This window comes from Acinonyx jubatus, chromosome E1 (assembly GCF_027475565.1).
Source record: "Acinonyx jubatus isolate Ajub_Pintada_27869175 chromosome E1, VMU_Ajub_asm_v1.0, whole genome shotgun sequence".
NCBI lineage: Eukaryota > Metazoa > Chordata > Mammalia > Carnivora > Felidae > Acinonyx > Acinonyx jubatus.
In genome coordinates, this window is record NC_069397.1 from 43,059,888 (window position 1) to 43,085,873 (window position 25,986).

Sequence of the window (25,986 nt, forward strand, 5' to 3'; positions counted from 1 at the left end):
GTCTTTCAACTTAGTTCAAAAGTAAAGGTAGTTTTTTTTAATACTTTTTGTCCTTTGAATCAATTTGTTAACACATGCATCTTGATGGCCAAAAGCCATAAAGAGAAAAAAAATTTTTTTAAAGAACAGAACCCATTTTTTGTCCAATTAATGTAAAAATATTAGAAAAATAAATCCACGAAAAAAGGTTTTGGATAGTAGCACTCACAAAGGCAAAGTATTATACAAAAAGCAAAGTATTATAATTTAACTAATTTCGATATGGACTACAGAAACACAGATTCATAAAGTCACTCAAAAATCCCAAATCTGTTTTGATTGAATTCCAACCTCTTCAACAGCTGGCAAAGTCACAAATCGACCGATAGGAGTTTTGCTCCTTCACTCATTATCCACCTAACTGCAGACAGAGGCCCTAATGAGCAGGGTTTGGATAACGCACAAACAGGAAACTCGTATCTGAATAACGGAATCCTTAATAGCTTCCAAACTGTGAGAAAATATTATAATATAATGAAAAGATATAGTTTATAACAGAAGCAGTTGATTTTCTACTTGTTAGCCAGATAATATAAATGTTCAAAGAAACAGAATCATTAGACTCTCTCAGTCTGGAAAATTAGTAAAAACATTCCACAAGAATAATCTAGAACATTTAAGATCATCCTTTTATCTCTCCTCACACCCAAAATAACCTAAACAGTATTTCCATGTCTTGACAATGAGTCCATAAACTTTCAAAATACACATGACCAAGATAGTGAATTACCACATTTTTTACTATGTTCCAAATTAAAATTCTGGTTTTTTATGGACTTGGCCTTTGTATCTTTCAGATAAAAAAGTATGTTATTGCCATCTCGAGGTGTGTAAAACTCAGGTGATGAGGGTCTCTGTCATTTTCTCTTAATCCAATTCCAAACTCGACCTTTACCCAGCGAACAGGTGTGTGCTGTGCTGTAATTTATCACAGCGAGCGGCCAGGCAGGGAGGCCACCAACAACAGGAGGCTAACAGAACCAAGCACTTAGTGCCTACACAGCAGTTCTCTTCCCCACCACACTTTTATCTGCCAGTAGCAACGTAAAGATAAAGAATGAGGGAGGGTGAGGGGAGTGATATATTCGTATTCCTTCAGGGTTTTTCTTTAGATACTGTTTTTATACTAATAGTCTGCCAGAAGCTGTTATACATTCCTTTCTCAGATATTCCGCGGCTCACATTCCAATTCAACCTATATGATATGGATATGGAAACAGTCATGACAGCATTTCCACTAGGGAAAATAAAGCCACTTCACACACGGATAAATTAAATAAAACTTCAAGAAGAAAATGATAAATGAACAGCACATTTCTGTGTATGCAATATGGAAACTTCCATGTATATCCTACATTTGTCTCTTTGGATCAAACTTATCTAATTTCAAAACATGCCAGGAACCCATTTACTAGGTATGAAGACGTACTAACTGGGTAATGCAACAGCAGCTAACTAACGTAAGAACAATGCCCACAGTCTAATAGATAACGATGATTCCGCAGGGTACATCTGACCCACAGTGGGTCTTTAGAGTCAGGTGAAATTTCCAAATATGCCCTAGAGGAAAACATTCATAAATAGATAAATAAAATGAAATTTCTAAATCTGTCCTATCCACAGACGTACTTAAATTAGTAAATAAATCAATAAGACAAAGTAACCGCAAATATTTCTATTTTCCCTATAAAACAAAAATGTAATTTTACAAGTTCTAATACCTCAAAAATTTTGGGGGAAACTTTTTTTAAAAGAAAAAGTTAAGACAAAAATACACTGGCAGGTTTGAAAAATAATTTCAAAACGTTATTAAAAAAAAGACTTCATCACATTTTTTTTTTTTTAACAACATAAGATTTGATCAAATTTTCCTTTTTAAACTCACCCATCTGCTCCACAATCTCTGGAGGAAATACTCGGGAAGCAAATGCTCGTCGAAAAATATCTGAAAATTCTTTGTCCAGACCTCCTATTCCCATTTTTTCAAAGTTCCAATCAGGATTGATGATAGACTGGCGATTTTCCTTAGTTTTAGCTTTGCCTATGTCAAACGAAGATAATCAAATGTGAAACAAGAACTTCATTACCAGGTGGAATAAGAGAAGACTCACTGGGCATCTTTAATGAATCAAGAGAAGTTATCCTCTACAAAGATGAACATGCTCTTAGCTGACTTTCTAATAAGAAGAATGAGTTTTGCTATGTTAACTACTGTGCCTGGACCCATTTAGGGCCAGCAAAACACTTGTGAAATGTCTAAGCTCACACAGTCATCCATTTGTGATCAATCCATGGAGCCTGGTCCTCTTAGCCTCTAATCTTAACCAAGTTAACTAACTTGGCTGATTAGAAGAAACACCATGTGTCTATCTGATGAAGGAAATACTAGTTGCTAGAAATGCAACTGAAATCTAATAATCCTCAAGGCTCCTGAAACAAGTGTATTTAAAAATGCATGTATTTATCTAGATGTTTATAAACTCTGTATATAACCCCTCAGCCTGAGAAGATGCACTGAGTAAGTCTGATGTCTTATTTTTGTTTTTCCCCATTTGCACACAAAAGTTTAAGATCATCCTAAACTCTTAATAATTTCAAAATTCATGTTTTCACTTTCACAAAGACAAAAATTATCTAACTTAAATGTCATAGTGCCACCTAAAGTAACTCAAGAGAACCACATGAGCTATCTCAAAAACAATAAAAGTGCCTTAGTACATTCTACTAACAAAAAAGAAAGTGATACAATTTTTTAAATTAGAAAACAAATGGTCACATTAGAAAAAGTTTACCCTAGATGGTGATTTTATGGTTAGAGTTTTGTGGACTCAACATTTCTTCTTTGAAGCTATCTGAAAATATATTTCTTATACTGTACTGCCCTCTTGCGGCCAAATTTACTGCATGCTATATCAGTCCACAATTTTATTTATCAATGGAAAAAACCTATCAATCACACCTTTGCATGAATTACTTAGAAATACCCACATTGTATGAAAGCCATGCAATGCCCACAAGACAAGACACCTTGGAGCGCCCGAGTGGCTCAGTCGGTTAAGCATCTGACTCTCAATTTCCGCTCAGGTCATGATCTCATGGTTCCTGAGATTGAGCCTCTTGTCTGGCTCTGCACTGACAGCACATAGACTGTTTTGGGTTCTCTCTCTCTCTCTCCCCCTACCCTGCTTGCATGCACGCACTCTCCCTCTCTCTTCTCTCAAACATTAAAAAAAAAGGTAAGGCATCTTAACAAAAGGTGTATGAAAGGTGTATAAAATACAAAGAAAACACTTCAGAAATGTATTGGATCAATAATTGGAGATTCTGAGAAATCCTAATCCATAAGACAACATGCATAGTCATTAAAAATTATGTTGTTGATATTTATTAAGAGGCTTGAAATATGTCAAGCAAAAGAACAAATTATAAAACATTATGAAAATAGAATCAAATTGTAAAATTTTAGAGTGTGTGAGCTATTTTTGAGTGAATGTCTATCCAAATTTTATGAAACATTTATTTTACTGTAAAATTCAGAAAAAACAGTAAGAAGGGAATAACTTAAGGACTGAGGAAAAAGGTCACATATTTGAAGTTAAGTAACCTTGGAAATCGTGGTGTGTAGCCAACAAAAATCCTCTTCTTTCTACTGGCGTAGACACTGGCATAGTGAAAACCAACCCCAAGTCAGAACTACTACACAGTTAATGGCGTCATTATTCTGGGGAGTTACTTTTCTTAGAGACCAATCTGCATTATTTTAATATAATAAAAGCAAGACTAACATACAAGAGCAGGACTGAGCTATGAGTCTGTTGGAGAGACTTTCTTCACCTGCACATTCACCATTTAACTCAATCACAAACCAAAGTGACGCTAGGATCACATTTAACACACCACCGTGCACGAGGCAGTCGACAAATAACTGAACAGTTCTCAAGGTTATGAAAGATGATGGAAGTCTGAGGAACTATCAGAGAGAAGGACTTTAGAAATTAAATGACTAAATGCAATGCGAGATCCTCAATCAGATCCTAGAACAGAAAGGACATAATGAAAAAACTAGTGAAATCCAAATAAAGTCTGTATTTTATTTTTTTAATGTTTATTTATTTTTTGAAAGAGAGAGAGCGTGAGCAAGGTGGGAGGTAGGAGAGAGAAGGAGATACAGAATTCGAATCAGGCTCCAGGCTCTGAGCTGTCAGCACAGAGCCCAACGCTGGGCCTGAACCCACAAACCGTGAGATCATGACCTGAACCGAAGTCAGACCCTCAACTGACTGAGCTACCCAGACACCCCTAAAGTCTATATTTTAGTTAGTGGCCATGCAACCATGTTAACTTGGTTTTGGTAACTGTACTCTAGTTATTTGAGATGGAACATCAAGGAAGCTGGTGAAAGGTATATCGGACCTCTCTGCACTATTCTTGCAAATCTTCTGTAAGCCTGAACTTACCTCAATATTGAAAGTTTAAAAATCAATTTTATCTGTATTTTTCCTGATTTTTAGTGTGGTTACTAGGTTACTAGGAAATTAAAAATTATACATATGGCTCACATTACACTTCTATTGGACAATGATATCTAGTGAAGGTTTTAAACTTTTTTCTCTGTATCAGCACATCTGACAGTGATGAAATCCTCCATGATTTTGTGATAAACCTTCTCAATGGAGATGCCCTTATTCTTCTCCCAGACTTGAAAAGCGTGGTAGTTGAGGCACATATAATAACAGAGACAGTCTCACTTCATTCAGAGTTTTCTAAAATTGCAAATCTTACCAATAAGATTGAGTGATGAATTATCTGCTTTTTCAAATGCAACTTGACTGTTTCCAACAACCAGTCCTACTTCAATCTGTATAGAAAGACAATTAGTAGTAGTTAGTCTAATAATAGACTTCTGGACTTCTTAACACAAGGCCAAAAATGAAGGGGAAATAAGGTCTCTCTGAGCAAAGCAACTCTTCCAAACTATCATCTAAGTTAAATTAATTTTTCTCCTAACTACCTTGTACTATTTCTATTTAATTTCAATGCATGTGTCTTTTGATAATGTCTGTCTTTTTGTTATTATTTATGAACAATCATCATCTGCATTCAACCAGGAATACAAGTACCCATACAAATTTCAAATTACTATTAAGTCTACAAGTAAGTGTATTTTCTGCTATACTTTAATAACAGCACTAGCTTATAAGAGCAATGTTTTCTCCCTACTACCTTAAAAGAAAGAGTACATAATATAAAAGAAATCACTGAGCAAGAGAATGGCTAGGAATGTTATATTAATCTGCACAATTCACATCACAATGATTATTAAAAATAAAACATACCTTCTGTCTTTTTCCTGTCGCAGGCTCTCCCTTCAGGATGCTAGGATCCATGGCTTCGATATCCTTTACCAGCAAACCGAAAAGCTTTTCATTGAAGCTAAATACAAGCTATGTAGAAAAGAGATAAGGGGAGAAAAACCACTTCATGATACAATGGCTTGATTCTCACATCATCACCAGTGTTTTCCAAATGCAGGGAAGCAGCTTTCTCCTGTACATCCCTCTCAAATCTATTCCACAAGCAAACTGCTCACACAAGCAATGAGAAGAAAAGGGAACTAACATTTACTGAGTATCTTCATGTGCCAAACCATATAGGATGTCCTATACTTGATATTCACAAACTGTCTTGGAAACAGATAGTCTTCCTCAGTTTTACTAGGAAGGGAGCTGAGATCCGGAGAGGGCTTAAGCAATGGAAACCAGAGTCATAGTAAACAATAGTGCCAGGATTCAAGCTTGGGTCCATGACTCTAAAATTCATGCCTTTCCACCACCAATGCAAAATTCCTGCCATACAAGTTCACAGACAGATGGTGAATGCTCATTCATTCACCAAGTATTTATTGAGCGCCTTCCATAACCTAGGCCCTCTTCTACATGCTGGGGTATAACAGTTAAGCACAGCAGGCAAATCTGACTGTTAATCCTGCCACTAGTGACTACTGCAAGTGGGAATAAAAAGTAACAACAGCGATGTGGGGTAAGATATTTATTTCTTCTCTGTATTATTTGTTCCCTGTATTATTTCTTCTCTGCATAATCATATATCTGCATGATACTAGGTTTTACATAATTACAAATACCAAAGCATTTGCTATTAAACTAGTAACACTAAAGGAAAAGGTAAAAACAATGACATTTAGGTAGGCAATGAGAGCACAATTATTCATCAAAAAGTGTAGGGATCCAGAAGAAATACAGCACAGCTCAAAAAGCAATGGACATGTGGTCACCAAATTATCAGCTGACTGTCATCTTGGGGAGCCTTCCTGGACCATCTAATCTCAATTAGCACCATACTGGTCCTCCAGCGCATCATCTCATTTTACTTAAATCCAAGTACTTAACATTAACAGCAATGGCATTTCTCATTTTCTGTCTTCCCCAACTAGAAAGTAAGCTCTGTAAGAGTAGGAATTGTGTATATTTTGTTCACTGCTGACCTGCAGAACCTAACATAGTAGCTGAAACATACTAGGTTATCCATTAAACACTTGTTTAATTAATTAGCAGCTCAATTAACCAATGGGTTTTTGTCTCAGCTACAGCCCTGGCAGTGTAGCCATGGGCACAACATTTACCCTCTCTGAATGTAAAAATCACTCATTCCAATTCTAGTACTCTTAAAAATAATAAATGCACTATAACCTTTTCCTGTCTAGCAGTGACTCAGTTTCCACTTGTGCAAGTTTGATATCATAATGTATGGATTACCCAGATCCCTAGTCTTGTTCTTCCAGATTTATGCCATTTCACTTAGGTGAGAGAATCAAAAGAAATGACACTCCTTTCATCCAACAGCTGTTTCTTTCCACCACTTCTCTCCCTGCCGGTTCCACATACTTTCCCAGGTGAGAGCCTCCGAGACAGTGTAGGTGAGTCACTAGAGATCAGAATGCTATAAGCAGTGATTTGCAAACTTTTGGTCTTATGATCCCTTTATATGCCTAAAACTATTTGAGAACTCTCAAAGAGCCTTTGTTTAAGTGGATTATATCCACTGGTATTCACTATAGTAGAAATCAGAACAAGAAACTTAAAATGTATTTATTAATTTAAAAATAGCAATAAATTTATCATGTGTGAACATAAATGATATTTTTTAACATAAAAAAACCACCTATTTCTGAAATAAAAAACATAAGTGGAAACCATGGCACTGTCACATTTTTGTAAATCTCTTTAACGTCTCGCCTAATGGAAGACAGCTGGACCCTCACATCTCCTTTAATAGCCAATGTGCTGAGCTAGCACACATCACATAGTTTGCAGAACTCCACTGTGCATTTGTGAGAGAATAAGAGGAAAAAGAGACATAACACCTTGGTATTGTTATGAAAATAATTCTGACTTCACAAACGCCCTGCAGAGCTTCAGGTCTCTGGACCATACTTTGAGAACTGCTGCTATGGCGTTATGATAGGAGGAAGGAGTCAGGAATAATTAAGACAAGTCACAAAGAAGGAGACAAATATAATGGTAAGGCCAAAAGAGCAACGCTTATTTATGTGTACAAACAAGCAGCAATTTATGGACTCACACAGCTTTTTAAGTAAAACTTTAAAAGAACAGAATTTCTTCCTAGGAGATTAACAATATACTAACTGAAGTCCTTTTGCAAGAAGGCAAGATCAGCAATATCATTTTTAAGGATAGAAAAATTGGGCTTCAGAGGTTCCAAGAAAAACCTGAAAATACACATACATAATTTTCTTAAGATTCTCAAATTAGTTTAGAACCAAAAAAGTTACGAATTACTTTTCTACAGAAATATATCAGGGAAAAAGAAAAACCATCCAGAGACAAAATAAGTGTCTCACAATAAAAAAAGTAAGAAATCTGAAACATTTAAGTCTGCAGCATTCTCAAGTTTGCACAGGGAAAAGCTGCTGTAATTAAATTTGACATTGTAACCTAAAAGTTACTTTAGAATTTTTTTGAATGGACTCAAGACATTCAGCAAACGTATCACCCTCACTTTTTATCACTCAACTGGATATATCTGTCCATATACAGAGCTCCTCCCAGTTTTTAAACAGTCGAATTAATTTGGACAACTGCAATGACTGGAATGCCTGTCAAGTGGAAGAAATGAAAGAAAATTCAAAACTACCTGCTGTCCCACTGAGAACGCCTGGTTGTTGAACTGCTGAATGAATTCCGCTGCCATCTTGTCAGTATCATAAGGATTGGAGTCAATGCTTTTTTTCTGCAGGAAATCAATCTCGATGGTCATTGTGCCAATACACTGTTTGGCCTTGTCAAATGTATATAAGGATACTAGGGGGGAAAAAGAAGCATTTCTTAAAACACAGGGACACCAACTACTTGCTGTGTTTTGAGTAACTAAAAGTTTCACATAAATGAATCCTAACAAAACTTGACCAAAAGAGGGCTTTCCATGGCCTTTACTGACAGGACACACAAGCACAGATTAAAGAAAATGATAATAACCACTAGAGATTTTGTTCCCCTCTGAATTAATTAGTTCACATTGTACAGCATTCTCCCTCTACCTTTACCCCTCACCCAACTCTTATGGGAAATCACAGCCCTCCCCACATGGTCTCTACATCTTCCTCCTTCTCATTTAACAGAGGACAAATGATAGTATGGGAAGTCCCAGTGGAGTTGGCATAACACGCTGCTTTCAAAAAAGATTTTTGTTTGACACAAGCAAGAGCTAAGGTGAGAAGTGTGTACTCTTTTGTTCTAGCAAGTTACTATGCAGGACAAAAAAAAAAAAAAAAAAACAAAGCTTGAGAAAAAATAAATTACTCCAGAGCGATTTAAAGTTCGACATTTCTTTAAAAAAAAAAAAAATTATGTTTATTTATTTTTGAAGGAGAGAGAGACAGAGTGTGAGCAGGGGAGGGGCAGAGAGAGAGAGGGAGACACAGGATCTGAAGCAGGCTCCAGGCTCTGAGCTGCCAGCACAGAGCCCGATGCAGGGCTCAAACTCACGGCTGTGAGATCATGACCTGAGCCGAAGTCAGATGCCTAACTGATTGAGCCACCCAGGCACCCCTGGCATTTCTTTTTTAATACTATAAAAACATTTACTAGGGCACCCAGGTGGTTCAGTTGGTTAAGCGTCCAGCTCTTGGTTTTGGCACAGGTCATGATCTCGCAGCTTCATGGGTTTGAGCCCCGCATCAGTCTCTGCACTGGTAGCTTGGAGCCTCTCTCTCCAAGAGATTCTCTCTCTCTTAGGATTCTCTCTCTCCCTCTCTCTCTGTCCCTCCCCTATTCGCACTGTCTCTGTCTCTCTCAAAATAAATAAATAAGCTTTTGAAAAAATATATATTTACTGAACACCTACTATAGCCAGCGAACTATGGTAAGTACTACATGTATAACATGTAAAAGAAGCCAAGGACGTTTTTAACTCATCTTTGTATGAACAACACCTGACAGCAAAAAACCCAATTTCCATGCTGGTAACAAAGGAGGCAAGACAAAGGGACTTTGGAGTCTGTGTTTCAATAGATTCTGTTAGTAACTAGAAACTCAAAGTAAATCATCTAGCTCTCTGTGCCTTGATTTGTCACATTTGTAAAACAAGAAGACAGGACTATATAAACCTTATGAGGACCACATAAACCTTATGATTCTTTCATACCCTAAATTCTATTCTAAATTTATTTCTTATAGTCTAGCCAGTTGAATTAGATTTAAAGATTTTCTCTATATTCTCTGAATGAAATTGCTTATACAATCATATTTTTATATCCTGGCTTACTGTTGTAAAGGGGTACACACATATTTTAAAGACAAACATTTTCAAAAGCAAAATAACTAAGAAAGCCAGAGTAAGGAATAGAAAATTCACTGAAGATCAAAGAGTAAGTCCAAATCTCAGCTGAAAGTTTCAGATATTTTCTTGCCTCTACTTCTCAGTGTTTTGTTCTTTCTTAACATTTCCTAGAAAATACAGGTTATACATTGAGTAATTTTCATAAACAAGACAGCCTAATTGTTTCCTCACATAGTGAAGGTAAGTACAGAAGGAAATGTTAATGTAAAAATGAATAAGTTGATTCATCGATTCCATTTCCAGGTGTCTGTCCCAAAGACTCCTGAACATTTGCCTAAAAATGGAGAGGTTCCTTGCACCATTATTTTCAACAGTCAATACTGAAAAAAACAGTGATCAGTAAGGAAATAATGAATAAAATGTGGCATATTCATAATGTGGAATACCAGACAGCAATCAAAATAAAAACTTGATATATATTTAATAAATATGGCTATTAAAACAAAATATTGAAGGGGGCCTGGGTGGCTTAGTCAGTTAAGTGTCTGACTCTTGGTTTCAGCTCAGGTCATGGTTCGTGAGTTTGGGCCCTACATCAGGCTCTGTGCTCTCTCCTTCTCTCTCTACCCCTCTCCCACTTGTGCTCTCTCTCTATCAAAAATAAATAAATAAACTTAAAAATATATATATTGAATAAAAAACTATATTGCAGAAAGATTCATACCGTATGACATCATTACATGCATTAAAGACTCAAAAATAGGGGCTCCTGGGTGGCTCAGTCAGGTAAGTGTCCGATTTCGGCTCAGGTCATGATCTCACAATTCGTGAGTTCGAGCTCCACGTCAGGCTCTGTGTTGACAGCTCAGATCCTGGAGCCTGCTTCAGATTCTGTGTGTCCCTCTCTCTCTCTGCCCCTCCCTTGCTCGTGCTCTCTCTCTCTCTCTCTCAAAAATAAACATTAAAAAAATTTTTAATTAAAAATAAAAATAAAGACTGAAAAACAATTCTATAACATAATGCATGTACATGTATATACATATACACACATGTGTTTATATATGAGTGTGTATCATCTATATATCAAGAAACTTAAGTGTATTAAAATATCATTATTACTGACTATAGTTTTTCAAATGTGCTTTAAGGTTAGTGTTCCTAAATAGAAAAGACCAAGCTCTTAGAATTTCAGATGCTGTGGGCAGTACCATGGACAGCGCCACAGGCAGCACCATGGTCAGCACCATTGTCAGCCTCAAAGGGCCAGATGCCCTGAAGCATCCACAAGCAAAGGACCATAAGATTGAGAATGTTTTCTTATTTTAAGATTTATAGCAATTTAATGTCAAAGACTAATAAAAATTATTTTTATAAGCAAAGAATGTATAGACAGTATTTGAATAAACAGTTACAATGAATAAACATTACAATGAAAAAGGTATATGATGATGTCAAAAACATGTTAATTGAACATCAGTCTGTAATACCTAAAATACGGCATCTCCAGATGGAGAGAAGACTAAATGATTCTTCTAGAAGATTCCTTCACACTAAAATCACTGACCTGACTGCAAAAAATTCTCACCCTACAGACAGAAACTCCTGTTCCAGAATCTTTGAATTAGCACTCCCCTTCATACCACACATCCTACCCTAACTGCGCCCACATCACTACCACACTGAATCAGTTTTCTACCTTTATGGCCACATCATCTACATCACTCAAGCCTCCAAACCCTTCCTTGTCCCAAGCTTACCCCCCTAAGTCCCACTTGATCATTTAGTTTTATAACTTTGACCATTAAATCTATTTGGGTCACCTTTTAAGAAAAATGTTTATTTATTTATTAAGAGAAAGAGAGAGAGAAAGAGAGAAAGAGAGTCACAAGCAGGCACTGTCAGCACAGTGCCCTATGCGGAGCTTGACCCCATGTGCCGTGAGACCATGACCTCAGCTGAAATCAAGAGTCAGACACCCAAACAGATGGGCACCCCGTTTGATTCACCTTTTAAAGAACGGACTGTACTGCTAGTGCAGACCCTGCTTGGGATTCTCTCTCTCCCTCTCTATCTGCCCCTCCTGCACACACATGCACACATACTCTCTGTCTCTCAAAATTTAAAAAAAAAAAAAAAGCTTAAAAAAAAAAAAGAATAACTCTACCATCAAGACAACCATTTCTGGTAGCAGAAGAATGCTTTAAATATAATTTAAGTCACAAAATACATTTCTCAACTCATCAAGATTTATTACCTTGAATTTCCATACCTTTCCACAACAGAATGTATCTACATTAAAGGTTAAACTTAAGTGCTCTCTTACCTGTATTCAGAAAAATGTTTGAAGAAATAAGCAACCTAAGCTACATACACACTCATTTTCTCACTAATACATTTTCATTTCTACCAATGTCTGTAAATAAGGAACCTTGGTTTCATACACTGACCTACTTCACTTCGGTGCTGAATTCCTTCACTGTTTCAGCTTCTCACCCTGCTTCAGGTGAGGGGATTATAATAAAGAGAATCACTTGTCAGTGTCTCCCAAAATGTGGCTGAGGAACCACTTAACAATGAGTGTTAAAAACACAGATTCAGGAATCATATTCCTAAAGGAAAGGGCCTGAGAATCTTTTTTTTTTTTTTTTTTTTTTTTTTTTTTAACAAACTCTCCAGATGTTTCTCTCAGGCAAATTTGGAAAGCACTAATTATGCAACTCTCCCCACCAGCTACCCATATCTAAAGTAATTTCCTTTATTTTTACACCAATCAAAAAATTTTATCCTTCATCCTATTTCCACAAAGGGAAAAAAAAAGCCACCTAAAGATATCCCCAATATTGGGGCACCTGGCTGGTTGAGTCAGTGGAGCATGCAACTCTTGATCTCGGGGTTGTGAGTTCAAGCCCCATGTTGGGTGTAGAGATTACTTTAAAAAATAAAATCTGGGGCGCCTGGGTGGCGCAGTCGGTTAAGCGTCCGACTTCAGCCAGGTCAAAATCTCGCGATCCGGGAGTTCGAGCCCCGCGTCGGGCTCTGGGCTGATGGCTCAGAGCCTGGAGCCTGTTTCTGATTCTGTGTCTCCCTCTCTCTCTGCCCCTCCCCCCGTTCATGCTCTGTCTCTCTCTGTCCCAAAAATAAACGTTGAAAAAAAAATAAAAAATAAATAAAAAATAAAATCTTAGGGGTGTCTAGGTGGCTCAGTTGTTAAGTGTCTGACTCTTGATTTCAGCTCAGGTCATGATCTCATTGTTGTGAGATTGGGCCCTACGTCAGGGTCTGCACTGAGTGTGGAGCCTGCTTGGAATTCTCTCTCTCCCTCTCTTTCTGCCCTTCCCCCACTCTCTCTCTCTCAAAAGAAATAAATATTTTAAAAATAAAATAAAATAAAATCTACAAAAGAGAGATAACCCCAATATATCAGTTCCCTCTAAGGAAAAAATAAATAAAAAGAAGTTCCCATGAAAATTTTAAAAAATAACTCCACAAGTTTACTATGAAAAGAAAACATAACACATAACAAAATACTGCAGCATTTCAGCTGATGAAGTGTCTTCCCCCAAAGAAATCAACCATGAACTAGAAAAAAATATGCGTAACACTTTAAACTGAATTAAATATCCTCAAACAAGTACTTAGAAAAATAACAAAACATCTAAAATCAGAAGATTAAAAAATAAGAACACAAATAGACAAAAGAAATGCAATGAGAGTTTGTGGAACTCAGGAAAGAAACTGAAGAAAAAGATAAAACTATTTCAGAGTGAATAATAAATTATAAAGTGCCCATAGGAGAGTAGATTCAAATTACAATTTAGTAAGAGGCAGTGAAAGAAGAGGAAAACAACCAAGAAAATAAAAATAAAAGAAAGAAAGACTTTTAAAAGAACAAAGAGAAAGCAGTTGAAATGGAAGATAGGCAGACAAGGACTAACATACATATAATTAGAGCCCCTAGGAAGAAAATCAAAACAACTGGACCAGAACTAATGTTCAAAACCATAATCTAAGAAAAATTTTGGAAATAAACAAAAACTTAAATCTGCATATTGAAGTGACCCATTATATCCATTGGTCATTGACCTAGAATATCCTAATAAGAATATTACACTTTAAATACAGAAAAGTCCTCAGGGCTCCCAGGCAGAAAAACTGAATTACTTATAAAGGTAAGAAAATTCGACTGGCATCAGACCTCTTAAGAGCATCATACAAGGCAAGGCAATTGTGATCAGTATTTTCAAGAAATTCAAGAAAACAAGCCAAGAATTCTATGTCTATGCAAGCCAAGCTACATTTGAAAGAGCAAAGATATAGAAAAACAGTTTGAATATGCAAGAACTTAATGAACACCTATACACATATATACTTCCTAGAGGAATGTACTAGATCATAGGTTTTATACAACCAAGTAGAAACTGGCAAAAGGACTATCATAATCATTTAAGTGACTTAATTGTAGAGTTAAGACGAAAACAAGTATGGGGTCATGTGTGGAAGAATAGCATATAAACATCATGCTCTGACAAAGTAGAAAGAAAGCAACTAATATGTAGAGCATGGTGACTATAGTTCATAATACTAAATTGCATATTTGAATGTTGCTAAGAGAGTATATCTTAAAAGTTCCCATCACAAGAAAAAAACTGTTTTTGTAACTATATATGATGATGGATGTTAACTAGACTTACTGTAGTGATCATTAGCAATGTATACGACTATTGAATCACTATGTTATATACCTGAGACTAATATAATGTTATATGTCAGTTATACCTCAATTTTAGAAAATTTCCTTCTTCTACTTAAAAAAATTTTTAATTTAAAAAGAAAGCAACAAACAAAATTGGAGGAGAGTGGGGGGTAGAAAATTATCATTAACTGCTATACAGGCAACAGAAGAGAGTCAAAGGATATCACTTAGAACTGACAGAACAGAGTTTTTGAAAAGGTCAAGAAAAAAAAGGGGGGGGGGGACCAAGGGTACTATGAGAGGTATAAATGCAAAAGTAGTCACTAAAACAAAAATATAAATACTCCTAAATACCAAAATAAAAAATTAAAAATAGCCAAGGTGATATACCAAATAGAGAAACACAACTAAAATGGAAGATAACAGAACTGAGATTGAATATATCAGTAATATCAAGAACTATGAAAGGGTTTAATAAACCTATTAGAAGATTTTTAAATTAGCTCATAAACCAAAACCCAACTCTGTACTGTATACCACAGACACATCTAAAACACAGGGGTTCAGAAAAGCTAAAAGTAAAGCGATGGGCAAAGATATGCTGAGCAAATTAAAAACAATAAGAAAGCAGGGTTTGTAATCCTGACATCAAAGTATAATTTACAACACATTAAACAAGACGAAGAAGGATACTTTATGATGCTAATAGCCACAATTCACATTAAAAATATAACAGTTATGAATATCTACATACCAAATAACATAGAAACCACTATGTAAAGTAGATACTACAGGAGATGCAAGGAAAAATAGAACAGAAGAACACTAAGATTTTAACACACCAGTTTCAGTGCCATACAGGGCAAGTAATTCCATTAAGAATACAGAAGATCTAAACAGCATAATTAGTAAAGTAGAGCTTACAGATACATAGCAGACAATAAACCCTGATAACATAATATACCTCCTTCTCAGTGCACACGAACCATTTTCTTTCTCTGCGTGTGTGTGCACATGCATGTGTGATGACAATGCTTAAGATCTACCCACTTGGCAAAGTTTAAGTATGCACGCAGCATTGTTAACTACAGTCACCCTTCTACACATTAGATCTTCAGAACTTCTCCATCTTACAAAACTGAAACTTCAATAACCTATCCTATAAATGTATTCTTCAAAAATATCACCATCATGAAAGGAAAAAAATAAAAGCCAAAGATTAGAGAAATGACAACTAAGTACAATACACGATCCCAAACTGGATCATCTGCTGAGAAGGAAAAACATGTTGTAAAGGAAATCACTGGGACAATTAACAAAACTGAAATATGAACTAGAGATTAAAGTTTCAACATTTAATTACATTAACGTTTAATTTCCTGAATTTGATTACTGTAAGAGCATAGCTTTGTCCTCAGGAAATATACACTAAAGTATGAGATGTAAAGAGGAATGATTTCTGCAATTTAATCCCAAATGCTTAAGAAAAGAAATGTGTATGCGCACGTGTGTAGGGAAAGAGAGGAAATGAATTTTAAAAATATGGTAACTGGTGAATCTGGTAAAAATAGTATATAGGAATTCTCTTATTTTTGCAAATTTTTTGTAAATATCCAATTTTTTAGGTTTTAAAAGCAAGCAGAAAAAAAGCTGACTTAAGTATTCTTGGCTTCTTCTCTCCTTCTCCTGCCGTACCCATGAAGTTGACATGAAACTAGGTGACAAGAAGATTCATAGTCCATTTTCCCAATTTTGACACAGTGCCTAGGAGACAATGCCAATATTTGCTTATTTGTCCCTTGGCTTATAATCCACAAGTAGCTTAGTCCTTTTTTCCTCCTGAAGTCATAACCTTCTTTCCATGCCCTCCCCCAATGAACTGTGATAACTTCATTATAAGATACACACTTCATTAAAATAAGTATACCGTTTGCTTAAATACTGCCACTCTTTCTTCTCCTTAACTTAATCTGATTTATCTTTCCAAACAAACATAAAAGAAAACATATCTCAGTATATAGTAAAATGGAATCATCAAATAATACCTCTTCAAATTATTCCTCTTCAATATATCTTAGACTTTTAAAAAATTTATTCCACAGCCATAATTTCACAAAGGCCTATTCAACTTAATTCTAGGCAAGTCAGATAATCTCCAAGCTATTTTCCTTGACTCCTGAATTCTCCCCATTCCTCACTATACTCCACACTGACATCAGAATCTTTTCTAAAATTAGGATTTTGATGGACTCACTCAGAAATCTTCAGGAGCTCTCTATTGTCTTTGAATAAAATCCAAAAATTTTAGTATGTACTTTTAGGCCCTCCATTAACTGCATGTTTTCATCACTTAATACAATTCATTCAGGTAAATCCTTTCAATCAGGCACACATGCTTCCTGAGCACTGCCTATGATTTGCTTGCTCCCATCTCAATGTCTTTTATTGATATTATTTCCCATCTTAAGAGCCTTTCTTCCTTATCTCTACTATGTAATGCTTTTCCCCTACTTCATAAACATGTTCAAAACTCCAGTGCCTAAAAAGATTTCTCTGGCTGATTTTTCAGCCTCCAACCAATTCATCCACTCCCATTCCATCTTAGCACTTTCACACAGAGGTCCCAATGGTAACACTTGTGCACTTATTTACTCTGTACACATTGTGTGAGCTATGAATAAGTGGATATTCTCTCCCCCATTAGATTGTAATTTTCAGGCAGATGTAAGTACCATAACTATTTACTTTCCATTCTCATATGTCTAACCAGTAATATAAATAGGATGAATGTTTAATGGCCCTGATGACCAGCAACAGAAAATTTTACAGATTTCCACAACTATGAGAAAATCATAAAGAAAATCCACATCAGGTAGCTAAAAAAAAAAAAAAAATTACCTACCTTCTATTTCTTGCCCAATAGAAAGTCCAGCCCATTTTCGCTATAAAATAAAAGAAAAAAAAAGACACTTAAAACCAAATCAATAAAAATTATAGAAATGAGGAAAAGGGGAATGTCTATGAATTTCAGTAACAGGAACACATCCAAAGATCAAAACGTGGTTTAGTGTTGTGTGTTGAACTGTGATCCACAAAGATATGCTGGAGTCTTAGCTCCTGGCACATATGATTACAACCATATCTGGAAAAGTGTCTTTGTGGAAATACAGTCAAGTTGAGATGAGGTCAGGCGCACCTGGGTGGCTCCGTCGGTTAAGCAAACGACTCTAGATTTCGGCTCAGGTCATGGTCTCATGGTTTGTGAGTTAGAGCCCCACACGGACAGTGCAGAACCTGCTTGGAATTCTCTCTCTTCCCTCTCTCTCTGCCCCTCCCTCCCCTCTCTCAAAATAAATAAATAAACTTAAAAAAAAAAAAAGGTCATATAAAATTAAGATAGACCATAAACCAATATGACCTGGTGTCCTTATAAGAAGAGACAGACAGATACATGGGGAGAAAGTCATGTGACGATGGAAACAGACTGAAGTGATACATCTACCAGTCAAGCAATATCCAAGTTTGTTGGCAACACCAGAAACTAAGCATGGAACAGATTTTTCTATAAGGCCTTTGGACAGAGCACAGCCCTGTTGACACTTTGATTTCGTTCTTCTAGACTCCCAAACTGCAAGAGAATAAATTTAAGCCTCCCACTCTGTGGTACTTTGCTACAGCAGCCCCAGGAAACATATTTATATGCTATACTTTATATCTGAACATCTATTCAAAAACATACAAAGCTTGCCTTTGTACAATAAAACTGGCCTCATTGAGTAGGAAGGTCCTTTGCACACTATACTGCTCCTGAAGGCCTTCATAGTATCAGATATTTCAGTGTTCTAAACATACTATGGTTACTTATACTGTTTCTTAGGATATCTCAAAAAGAAAGACACTCAATTCATGAAAACTAAATTAAAACTGGTCAGCTAATCTCTCCTGAAACCCAAGCAGGGATTCCAATCATTAGATGCTCCTGACTACTCTTTGTACTAGCCAAAGGATTTTCAGGCATTTGCAAGTAGACTTTAGCCTCTCCCAGGTCCAGACTGGTTGCAATGGCAAGAATGTACGAAGGCAGGCCAGACTGCGTTTAGGCAGGAATTTAGGACTGGCTTGGTATGGATTCAAAATTAGTCACTACTGGTAACGCTCCAAAGAACAGCGAGAAAAATAACTTTTGGCCAAAAATCCACATTTTGTCTACTCATCAAACAGCGTGGATTTGGGGGTGGACTGTGAAGATGCTGCATTGTGAATATGTGCAGCACTTGCTTTCCCTCCAGCTCCCTCATCGCAGGCTACTTCTCCCTCCCCTGCCCTTCATGCTCTCTTCCGTCACATCCCATCTTGCTTCCAGCCGATGAAGAATTGAGCAGAATGCTGAGCAAGTCCAGACTTTGTGTCACCAAGCAGCCAATTAGGTTCTGGACTTCAATCCCAAAGACAGACTCAAAGGATGACAGTAATAGTATTTATCATATGGGGTTGTTTTGAGAATTAAATGAGCTAAAATATGCAATTATGCATTAGTATAGTACCTGGCCTATAGTAAATATTAGGGTAATTTTTTTTTTTAAAAAGCAGAGAAACAAGAAGAAATAATCAAAAACCGTATTTCTGACCACCAAAATCCCAGCTCTGCAAAAGCTGGCAAACTCTAAAATATCCCAAACATCTTATGTATAGAAATAAATGTGGAAAGTACTCCTGATAATAAAGAGGCATTCAAATAGAGAAAAGCGGAATAGTAAAGATCTCCCATAATCTTTCAGAGCTTCAAGAGATCTTTAACAGATCCCTAAAGAGTGTTTAATCTCTTTCCTTCAACCTCCAGGGTAGTAAATCACTGCTTACAAACATACTGGAAGGAGATCAGGGTTCTATTACATTGCTGAGGACTATGGGATCAGCAGCATGAGTAAGACGATAAGGTACAAAAGGACACAGACTAGTACCTGCAGTGCTCCTCAACTACGTATTAGGTGCCTGTGGACAATGCTAGCCAGTTTTCCCACCACAGGATCCACCAACAGTTATAAATGTAATCATAATCCTTCCACTCATTATAAAGCCCAGCAAGTTAAATTGCAATTTGAGGGGTGCCTGGGTGGCTCAGTTGATTCAGCATCTGGCTCTTGGTTTCAGCTCAGATCATGATCTCACAGTTTGTGAGATTGAACCCCGCACTGGGCTCTGTGCTGGCAACGTGGAGCCTGCTCAGGATTCTCTCTCCCTCACTCTCTGCCCCTCCCCCACTCTCCCTCACATGTGCACACACGCACTCTGTCTCTCAAAATAAATAAAAACCTTTAAAAAAACTGTAATTTGAGATAACTACTCATATCACATTCATTAGTGTGACATCATTGCATTTTCTTTTTTAATTCTTTTAATATTTATTTATATTTGAAAGAGAGATAGAGAGAGACAGAGCACAAGCAGGGGAGGGCCACAGAGAGAGGGAGACACAGAATCTGAAGCAGGCTTGAGGCTAAGAGCTGTCAGCACAGAGCCTGATATGGGGCTCAAACCCATGAACCGCAAGATCATGACCTCAGCTGAAATCAGACACTTAACCGACTAAGCCACCCAGGCACCCCAACATCACTGCATTTTAAAATCACTATCATCAGGGGCGCCTGGGTGGCTCAGTCGGTTGGGCGTCCGACTTCGGCTCAGGTCACGATCTCGCGGTCCATGAGTTCGAGCCCCGCGTCGGGCTCTGGGCTGATGGCTCAGAGCCTGGAGCCTGCTTCCGATTCTGTGTCTCCCTCTCTCTCTGCCCCTCCCCTGTTCATGCTCTGTCTCTCTCTGTCTCAAAAATAAATAAACGTTGAAAAAAAAATTTAAAAAAAAATAAAATCACTGTCATCAGATGTCAATTGTACAAGTAAATGTTATTTATTTTCTTAAATTTTTTGTTAATGCTTATTTGTTATTGAGAGACAGAGCATGAACAGGGGAGGGGCAGAGTGAGAAGGAGACACAGAATTGGAAGCAGGCTCCAGGCTCTGAGCGGTCAGCACAGAGCCCAACACGGAGCTCGAACTCACAAACCGCAAGATCATGACCTGAGCCGAAGTTGGACGTTTAACCGACTGAGCCAACCGGGCGCCCCAGTAAATGTTATTTTAATATATTTTCTTACCCTGCAAGTTAACACTGAAATAACCTGAGACTTAATCTGATAGCTACCTGGTATTGGCACAGAATTTTTTTAAATTAGGAAAAAAAAAAATCAAGGCAATAAAAGGAAGGTATAGTAGAAATGGGCAATTAAGAATGCATCTTTAAATTCCTTATATAAACACCTAGATGTTTTTCTTCAATATGAATCAATACAGTTATAGGAAGATGCTTGCTTGAAACAAATTGATTCTTCTAGGACTTTTCAGAATGGAAGAGAATAAACTAGCATCTGGGTTACCTGAGGTAAGCTGAATGCGATGCTCCCTGGAACCACTGATGGGTGGGTCCTCAGTGTAAATGTATACCTGTGGTTGGGAGAAGTCCTCACAATCACGTGCCTAAAAGACGGAAACATAGTTAATATTCCATGTCAAAGGAAATAGAAACATTAACTCCTGTGTATGTGTTCGTTTCCAACAACTGATGCTTCATGAGTACCAGGTGGAAACATGGCAGAGTGTTTGAGAGTCCCGAAGGAAGAGAACCACAAATTTCATTTCTAAAAACTGTCAGCAATTCAAAATTTTTTCCAGGCAGAAGGGGTACCTTGGTACAAGCACACATCAAGCACAATCGGGACCAAGTTCAAGAGCATACATACCATCCAAAATATCATTTCCAATTTACATAAAACTGAAGATAATGATTTAGAATCTTTGATTTTAAGTAAAAATTAGAAGAAATTCCTCTCCTGAGAATTATTTCCAATCTTTTTTTTTTTTTTTTTAGGTTTATTTATTTTGAGGGAGGGAAGGGGCAGAGAGCGAGAGAATCCCAAGCAGGCTCCATACTGTCAGCACAGAGCCAGACATGGGGCTCGAACCCACCAACCACGAAATCATGACCTGAGCCAAAACCAAGAGCCAGACATTTACCCAACTGAGCCACCCAGGTGCCTCTATTTCACATCAAATAGAATAAAAGGAGGAGAACCAAAGATAGAAGAACCAGGATACAACAATCCAAAAAGAGTTAGTTTTAGGACTAATCATTAAATCTCTGTAGGCTCTCATAACAGTTGAAACAGTAACAACCTATAAAATTAAAAAGATGGTAAAAACAAGGAATTGTCACAAAATACATCAGCTTTCATATAGATATCAATATTTATTATTTCAAAGCATCTTTTGCTAATTCACTCTGCTCAGGAGTTACCCATGAACAGATAAAATATAGTCATCTCATGATAACCTCCTACGCAGAGAAATTGCCAAGGACTGTGTGTAATAAAACCTTTAAACTCTATTTTGCAACAGCACTATCTTTTTAAAAATCATCTTTTAGAATGCTATGACTTTCTAAATATTAATGGTTAGTGTTTCTATACACTAGAACACAAGTTCTTTATATGCGCTGTATTTCAAGTAAGCTCCATCATGAGTACAGCGAACATTTGACGTATGTAAGAAAAGTCTATAAACAAATTCTCACACTGATTATCTATACCCCAGTTTATATAGAGAAAGTTCTGTGCTCAACTTAGCATCATAGAATTTTTAGGGTAAGAAACAATATTACTGCAATCATTCAGCCCCTTACTCTGAAACTGAAAACTACAGATAACTGGCAATTCTAACTTTGTAAAACTCATGTATTTTATAGATAGCTTTAAAAAAAAAGGGCTCAGTTAAAATCCTGCCTTGTTGTTCCTTATTTCCCCAGTCTGCCTTCTGGTAGGGATCCTTTATCTCCATACCTCTATCAGCCTCAGAAGCATATGGATGGCACTGAACTTGGTAGCAGAGTTTTTAGAAGAGCTGGCAGTGGATGATGCGAGTTAGTTAAAATAAATGGCAACAAAAAAATACTTATAAAAAATACTTAAAAATACTTTGTTGTGCATCTTCCAATGTTCATTTCTTAGATCATCACAGTAATAATTATCAAAAGAGCTAACAGTTATGGAGGTTTATTAATGTGCTACGCACTATTCTAAACGCTTTATCTATATAAGTCAATCTTCACAACTACCCTAAGGAAGATACTATCATCATCTCCATTTCACAGATTAGGACACAGAGGCCCAGAAATGATAAATAAGTTATCCAGGGTCACCCAGTTTGCAACTGGCAGAGCATCCAAACTCAGACAATCTGACTGCAGAGCCAAAAACCTAAAGACTATGATGATTCATACAACTAGTATGTTTAGTTCTGTTAACAAAGTTAATAAAAATAAAAGCTACATATAAAAAGCTATGTATGATTTTAAAAACATATTAATCAAAGTTTAACACAGTAAAGACTAAAATACAGGGGTGCCTGGGTGGCTCAGTTGTTTAAGCAGCCGACTTCAGCTCAGGTCATGATCTCACAGTTTGCAAGTTTGAGCCCCGCATCAGGCTCTGTGCTGTCAGCTCAGAGTGTGTGTGTGTCTCTCTCTGCCCCTCCCCTGCTCGCTCACGTGTGCGCTCTCTCTCAAAAAAAGAAATGAATAAATGTTAAAAAAAAAAAAAAAGACTAAAATGCATAACTCTCATCTTTTCCATTTTCCAACTTAGCAAGAGGAATAAAAAAATTATTTTCGAGTTTCCTAAAACACAAGTGCTCTCTAAAAGTTTCCAAAATACCACTTGGCAGGTTGGAAAAAAACAAAGTTAGATACTCACTGGCCAGGCTGGAAATCCTTTTCATTCACAACTGCACAATTGGTTAAAGATAATTCATCTGTAGGACATCTTGCAGCTTGCATACTCTACAAAAAGCAATGATTAGGAAAAGAAAATTAAGTCATCTTTTATAACCTTAAAGAATAATTTATGCCTCCTGTCCTCTATTCCTCATCACCTGTAGTAAATACCTGTTGTTATTGACCCCCTGCATTCCTTCCTCTGTGATCACAGCAAACCCTTCCTTTGGGAAACTGTTCCTTCCCCCTTCCATATAGGCTTTTGTGGGCCTGCCAATCACAGCACACGTGCAATCACATAGAGTCCTATCCCATTCATAGGATTTATAGACATGTGCCAGAAGGACACTCTCCCCTGCCTCACCACTGCACGGTGGTCAAATTTCTGCTCTAAAAGACAGTAAAACTATTACAGAGAAAGCAAAGATAACAGAGACAAAGAAACAAATAGACACTTTGAAACACAGATCTGACAACCAAGTTAAAGCCCTTGAGACCAGTACTGCATTGGTTATGTTGGTTATGTACCAACAAATACTTTTTTTTTAACTCAAGCTCTTTTGATTTGGTTTTCCAACTCTTCTGATGAAAAGAATTTTGAGTGATTCAAATGCAATTAAGTAAATTCAGTACATTTAATCAAGTGTATAATGAAAGAGTATCTTTTTTTTTAATTTTTTTAACATTTATTTATTTTTGAGACAGAGAGAGACAGAGCATGAACAGGGGAGGGTCAGAGAGAGAGAGGGAGACACAGAATCTGAAACAGGCTCCAGGCTCTGAGCTGTCAGCACAGAGCCTGACGCGGGGCTTGAACTCACGAACCGCGAGATCATGACCTGAGCCGAAGTTGGACGCTTAGCCGACTGAGCCACCCAGGCGCCCCAAAAGAGTATCTTTTTATAAGAGATCCCAAGTGGCATGGACCACATCTCCTATGGATTAAGAAAAACCATCTTCTAAATATCTCCCAACAAAGGTAACTGAAAGGCATATTTTTTCAAAACAGCAAGTAATATTTTTGATTAACAGCTACTAGCAAAACATTCCTTCACACAATGTACTTAACCAATAACTATTCCACCATTCTCTTGGATTTCCTAGTTAGTGAAATATGACCCTTTTAGTCATGACACTTAGTTTATGACTCAAGTGCTCATTCTTCAAACCTCAAGCCAAAGCTGATTCTTCTTAAATTTGTCTCTCAAAAATGTATAGGGCAAAATAAACTACCTTTTGCTTTGCTTCTGTTTTAACTAAAAGCCTAGTTTCAATACACTTATCCCAATCGTTTAGAGCAGTGGTCCCTAAAGTGGGCTACGTGCACCAGAAGGATCTATAGATAATTCACGTATCAAATTCAACTGCAGTTAGAAACAGACCTCTGAATAGGTGTATCATAAGATATCAAGCCAAGATTTTAAAGAACAATGAAGCAGCAATTGGTTTTCTGTATTTTTTAATAAAATAAAGAATATTTTTCACCTTTAGTTCCTCCTTTTTATCTTTTCGTATATACTTTACCATGTATATAAACTCTGAGTATATCATTTATAAATAAATATGTAAATATATTGCAGATACATGACCAAAGATGTTTTTCTTATGGGATTCATAAAATATTTGGAAATCATTAATATTTAGAACATGGGAGAATAAAGCCTGGGTCATAACTTTGCTTTATGAATGAGACTGTATTTTTGCCCATAGTCAGTGTGACCAGATATCTGACAAAAGCGTACCAAACTTTTTTAGTTTCCCACCCATCCTAGGGTCTCTCTCACCTATAAGCTTCTTCCTTTTATATTCTTCTCTCTCCCCTAATGCCGAGCCTCTTGCCTAGCTAAACTCCTGCTTGTTTCAACAATTCTCAGCTCAGACATTACTTTTTCTAGAAGACCTTCCCATTAGACTGATATAATAAACTTCAAATGAAAGTATCTGACCGTATTTCCATGGTCTATTTACATGTTTGCATTGCATACAAGACAGGAAGCTTCTCAAGGACTCAGATTATATCCTGCTTACATCTGTGGTTCCCCAGAGCTAGCACAGGGCTTGGTAGAGTGCTCATCAAACACCTGCTGAATAAATGAACTTATAGATCAATACAAATCTACCTAACTGCAGAATAAACAGTTCAAAGGACATGTATTCAAAGGATATTTCAAGGTTATTTAGGAAGTGATCTAATTTGAATTATCTAATAGTTCAAAATTGCACAGAACTGATATAGCCACAGTAATAATAAATTTACAAAACGTTAAGTTAACCTTTTCATTTGTAAATGTATTTAGCTGTCAAAGAGGTGGTGTCCTTGAAAAAAAAAAGTGAAAAACTCAATGGAAGTCATCTGGCTGGCCAACTACAACAGATGCTGTGAGCAAAAGGCCTCCCTACTGGAATCTAGAAGCATCTGTGTTTTTATGATAAGCCAAGCAGGGTACCTCATTTTTCATCAAAATATAAATTCCTATAAATAGTAGTTGTTTACTTACCACAGTAATGCCAAGGGAAAATTCCACAATTTTTCTAACATTGACCTTGCCTCTAGGAAACAAATAAAAACTCAGCCACTACAGCTGCGCAGCTCTTATGAAATGAAAAATACTACA

At 36.8% G+C, this 25,986-nt stretch overlaps 1 protein-coding gene across 1 annotated transcript in view; it reads right to left on the reverse strand.

Annotated features, from left to right (window-relative positions):
• Positions 1-25,986, reverse strand: part of NSF (N-ethylmaleimide sensitive factor, vesicle fusing ATPase) — a 146,918-nt gene that overhangs the window by 100,053 nt on the left and 20,879 nt on the right. Inside the window, exons 2-8 of the mRNA XM_027052017.2 lie at positions 23,352-23,437; positions 20,982-21,081; positions 17,451-17,490; positions 8,212-8,378; positions 5,376-5,483; positions 4,822-4,897; positions 1,925-2,080 (exon numbers count right to left, since the gene is read on the reverse strand). Coding sequence (XP_026907818.1) covers positions 1,925-2,080; positions 4,822-4,897; positions 5,376-5,483; positions 8,212-8,378; positions 17,451-17,490; positions 20,982-21,081; positions 23,352-23,437 — 733 coding nt within the window. The remainder of the gene's footprint in view (positions 1-1,924; positions 2,081-4,821; positions 4,898-5,375; positions 5,484-8,211; positions 8,379-17,450; positions 17,491-20,981; positions 21,082-23,351; positions 23,438-25,986) is intronic.